At 57.7% G+C, this 5,000-nt stretch overlaps 1 protein-coding gene across 1 annotated transcript in view; it reads right to left on the reverse strand.

The window, feature by feature from the left end:
* Positions 1 to 5,000, reverse strand: part of myo15aa (myosin XVAa) — a gene marked incomplete at both ends in the record, with an annotated part of 104,876 nt that overhangs the window by 98,785 nt on the left and 1,091 nt on the right. Inside the window, 2 exons of the mRNA XM_080523077.1 lie at positions 1 to 3,602; positions 4,086 to 5,000. The exon at positions 1 to 3,602 is cut by the window's left edge and continues 647 nt beyond it; the exon at positions 4,086 to 5,000 is cut by the window's right edge and continues 1,091 nt beyond it. Coding sequence (XP_080379203.1) covers positions 1 to 3,602; positions 4,086 to 5,000 — 4,517 coding nt within the window. The remainder of the gene's footprint in view (positions 3,603 to 4,085) is intronic.

Here is a 5,000-nt window from a genome sequence, read left to right on the forward strand (position 1 = left end):
AAAGTGCGTTGGAGAGCATCGGGGAGGAGGGGGTCTGGGGCTGGTTTGGGTTGACCAGGGTTCCGTCAGGGAATCTGAACTGGGAGCCGTGGAAGTTTCCTTTGGAAAGTGCGTTGGAGAGCATCGGGGAGGAGGGGGTCTGGGGCTGGTTTGGGTTGACCAGGGTTCCGTCAGGGAATCTGAACTGGGAGCCGTGGAAGTTTCCTTTGGAAAGTGCGTTGGAGAGCATCGGGGAGGAGGGGGTCTGGGGCTGGTTTGGGTTAACCAGGGTTCCGTCAGGGAATCTGAATTGGGCGCCGTGGAAGTTTCCTTTGGAAAGTGCGTTGGAGAGCATCGGGGAGGGTTGGGTCAAGGGAAGTTCGTCTGGAAGTTCGTCTGGTTGGCCCCTGGACATGAAGGAGCCGTCGGGGAGCCGGTAGGCGGACTTCCGCAGGTCTGTCTTCAGCAGAGCGCTGGATAACATTGGGGAGGGGTCGCTCTGCTCTGCGGTCTGCGGTCGTGATAAGACAGACCCGTCTGGTAAACGGTAGGAGGCCATACGGACGTTAGGGTTTAGGAGAGCAGAGGAGAGCATGGAAGGGGAAGGGGGTTGAGGTTCTGGTTCATTTCTAGTGACTAGAGTTCCGTCTGGTAAGCGGTATGTAGCTTTGCGCATGTTAGTGTTGAGTAGGGCAGAGGAGAGCATGGAAGGGGAGGAGAGCATGGAAGGGGAAGGTTCATGTCCAGGTTCTGGTTCATTTCTAGTGACAAGAGTTCCATCTGGTAAGCGGTATGTAGCTTTCCGCATGTTAGTGTTGAGTAGGGCAGAGGAGAGCATGGAAGGGGAAGGTTGAGGTTCTGGTTCATTTCTAGTGACGAGAGTTCCGTCTGGTAAGCGGTATGTAGCTTTGCGCATGTTAGAGTTGAGTAGGGCAGAGGAGAGCATGGAAGGGGAAGGGGGTTGAGGTTCTGGTTCATTTCTAGAGACGAGAGTTCCATCTGGTAAGCGATATGTAGCTTTGCGCATGTTAGAGTTGAGTAAGGCAGAGGAGAGCATGGAAGGGGAAGGGGGTTGAGGTTCTGGTTCATTTCTAGAGACGAGAGTTCCATCTGGTAAGCGATATGTAGCTTTGCGCATGTTAGAGTTGAGTAAGGCAGAGGAGAGCATGGTAGGGGAAGGGGGTTGAGGTTCTGGTTCATTTCTAGAGACGAGAGTTCCATCTGGTAAGCGATATGTAGCTTTGCGCATGTTAGAGTTGAGTAAGGCAGAGGAGAGCATGGTAGGGGAGGGGGGTTGAGGTTCTGGTTCATTTCTAGAGACGAGAGTTCCATCTGGTAAGCGATATGTAGCTTTGCGCATGTTAGAGTTGAGTAAGGCAGAGGAGAGAATGGTAGGGGAAGGGGGTTGAGGTTCTGGTTCATTTCTAGAGACAAGAGTTCCATCTGGTAAGCGATATGTAGCTTTGCGCATGTTAGAGTTGAGTAAGGCAGAGGAGAGCATGGTAGGGGAAGGGGGTTGAGGTTCTGGTTCATTTCTAGAGACGAGAGTTCCATCTGGTAAGCGATATGTAGCTTTGCGCATGTTAGAGTTGAGTAAGGCAGAGGAGAGCATGGTAGGGGAGGGGGAAGTGGGTTGCGGTGTTGGTTCGGTCCTGGTGACCAGCGTCCCATCAGGTAAACGGTAGGTGGACTGGCGTAGGCTGGGGTTCTGTAGGGCATTAGACAACATGGAAGGAGAAACACTGACACCAGCGGATTCCATCTGCAGCTCGGAGCCCTGTGATAGGGTACCAGGGTAGCCCAGGGTACCGTCCGGCAGCCTGAACGCCGCTCCTTGCAGTTGGGCGGAGGTCCTCATCGCCCCCGAAAGAAGAGGGGAAGAGCCTATCAGGGCTCCTGGCCCTGCCTCCTGTTGCAGATATGGGGAGACAGGGGAGGGGTGTCGCTGTAGCGAGGAGGTGTAGGAGGCGTTGCGTAACTGAGGGTTGAGCATAGAGCTGTTCAGGCGCGGGGACAGAGGCTGAGCCATCTGGGCAGGTGACAGAACAGGGGTGTAGAGGGAGGCGTTTCTCTGGAGGGGGGAGGCGTAGGAAGCGTTCCGCACGTTAGGATTCCCCAGGGCATTGAACAGCATTGGAGAGGAACCCTGGCTCACCTGGCTCAACTGTCCGTCATGTGACATTATCATCTGCCCACCAGGTGCGGGGGAGGGGCTCCCCTGTAAAGAGGAGGTGTAGCTGGCGTTGCGCAAGTAGGGGTTCTGTATGGCGCTACCCAGTAGGGGGGAGGCAGGGGGAGGGCTGTGGGGGTCATACTGGAGATGGGGGGAAGAGGGCCTCTGGAGTGGGGAGGGGTAAGGAGAGGGGGAGGGGGGCTTCTGTAGTGGGGTGGGGTAAGGAGAGGAGGAATAAGGAGAGGAGGGGTGGATAGGTGAGGGATAGGCGGCTCCTCTAAGGTGTGCATTATTCAGTAGGGGTGAGGGCCCCTGCTCCATCGTGTAATCGTACTGAGTGAACACTTGAGAGTGGGGGGGGCCACCGTGGGGGTGGGTAGAACTGAAGGAGGCTTGGCCCAGGCTCTGGTTGCTCATAGCTCTGGGGAAGGCTGGGGAGGGGGGGTGGTGGTGTTGGTGGTATTGCATGGGGGATGGGGCACGGGAAGGGAGGGGGGAGAAGTGTCGGGGGGGTTGAGGGGACGGTGGTCTACTCTGGAGCCTCCGAATGGAGGGCTGGGGAGACTGAGGCCTCATCTGTTTCATGGAGGGCTGTGGGGAGAGCGGGGGGACAGGGGCAGGGCCTCGGAACGACTGCCTACCAGGAGGCTGGTTCCTGGGCATTCGGACAAGGGGTTGGCCCCTCCCAACGGGCCTATGGAAGCCTCCCTGTGGGGTCCCAAAATGCTTAGACTCCCTAGACCCCCCAGGTCGGGACCCAGATCTGGCTAACATGGGCTGGGCTGCCCCCATGGGTGAAGGAGGGGGGCCAGAGCCACTGTGAACTGAGGACCTGAAGGGGGCCACGTTTTGGGTGACGGGGGGTCCGTGCCTGCTCCGTCTCTGCAGGTAGGGGTTACCTGGAGAGGGTTTGACAGCCCCCATGGGTACATGGCTACGACCCCCAAAGCCGCCTCTCAGCTTGCGAGTGGAGGTACGGGAGGGGAGGGGGCGGCCAGTGCGGGGGGGAGAGGGAGAGGAGGAGCGGCGGGAGGAGGGAGGGTGAGCAGGCGGGGAGGATGGACGGAATGAAGCAGATGGGGGTCTCTCAGCTAGAGGGGGGCTTCGTCTGTGAGGGGAGGAGGGGCGTGTCATGGTGGACCCTTGCTTTCTACCTCCAAACAAACGTGTTTTAGAAACGTCAGGCGGGGACTGTCTGGATGATGGTCTCGGAGAGAGGGGGGGGCTTGCTCTCTTCCTCATTGACCCTCGGGGGGAGGCGGGAGGGCTGGCCATAGGGGAGCGGGAGTGAGATGGGACCTTCCCCAGCCCGAACCCCTTCTTCCTGGATGGCTGAGCCCTAACGGATACACCTCTCCTGGAGGGTTGGGGGGAAACAGGGGGGCTAGCTCTCCTCCGGCCCAGAAGAGAGGGGGGCCTCTGGGGGCCTGGCATGGGGGCGAACCCCCTCCTGGATAACCGAGGGGAGAGGTGAGGGTCTGTGAAGTCAGGCTGGAGGTCTAGCCTGTGTGGTGGGGGGCGCCCCCTGCCTTGAGAACCAGGCCTTAGAGACATCTGGGGGGAAGGGTGAGGGCTAAAACGCCTCATAGGCATCGGGGAGGCCATTGGTGAATGCATCGGTGAATGCATTGGTGAGTGCATCGGTGAGTGCATTGGTGAGTGCATCGGTGAGTGTGGTGAGGGCATCAATGATATATGTCCCATCTGTGGGTCATATTTCTGGAACATGGGATCTTGGGGGAGAGGGTGGAGTTGGGGGTGAAACATGGGAGAGCCAGGCATAGGGGGGAGCTGTGTCACCCCCATTGGGGTGAGGGAGATTCTACTGGGGGAAGCAGAGAGAGGGTGATGGGGGGAGAGAGGGGAACGAGCCTGCTGGATAAGCATCGCTGTAGGGGAGGGAGGAGGAAGATGAGGGTGCTGATGAGGGTACTGGGCCTGGGGGGGGGAGAAGGGGAGGGGCTGCTCATACTGGATGTCTGACATCATATCCAGGTCGTTGAGGGCGAGGTGGGGCTGTGGAGATGGGAAGTTCTCCACCTCCAGCTTGTCTCTCCCAAACATCCTGACCTGAGGCCGGGGCATCTTAAATGGATCATCTGGTCCTGGGAAAGCCATAGGGGAAGGCAGCTGTTCAAAACCATACACTAGCCCAGGGTCAACTGACTCCAGTACAGCCTCCACAGGGTAGGGGAAAGGCTGCTGTGGCTGGTAAGGATTATAGACAGAAGGGTCAGCATAGCCCAGCGCAGCAGGATCACCGTACAGGGACAGGTCTGATGGATAGGCTCCCTCGTAGCCAGGATACATCATGTAAGGGTCCGACATCCCGTAGTCGGCCCCCTGCGGGCCGTAATATCCTGTCTGGCCGCTGTAGTAGTCAAACATCTCAGGCTCGTTGGGGTCGTAGTACTCCGAGCCGTTACTGTAGTACCCATACTCCCCCTCCATTGGATACAGCATCCCGTCGTCGTAATATTCCAGACCGTCGTCGCCATAGTAACCGTACTCCTCCATCTCTTGACGCCTGTAGTCGAGGTAGTCCAACTCGTCGTCGTAGTAGCCGTAAGGGTCATAGTAGTCGATTTCATCGTCATAATAATCATATTCGTCGTCGTAGTACCCGTAGTAATTCCCGTCTTCGTCATAGTAACCGTCCTCATCCTCCCATTCGTCGTCGTAGTACTCCATGCCGTCTTCATAGGGGTCGTAAGGGTCGTGGGGAGAAGGTCGTCTGAGGGGACCTCTGGGCCTCCTGTCGTCATAGTCATCTTCATAGCTGTAGTCACCTTCATCATCCTCATAGCCCTCATTATAATAGCCTCTAAGCCTCGCCCTGGGGTCTCCT

The sequence above is a fragment of the Nansenia antarctica genome (genome assembly GCF_963989245.1).
Source record: "Nansenia antarctica genome assembly, chromosome: 2".
Classification (NCBI taxonomy): Eukaryota; Metazoa; Chordata; class Actinopteri; order Argentiniformes; family Microstomatidae; genus Nansenia; species Nansenia antarctica.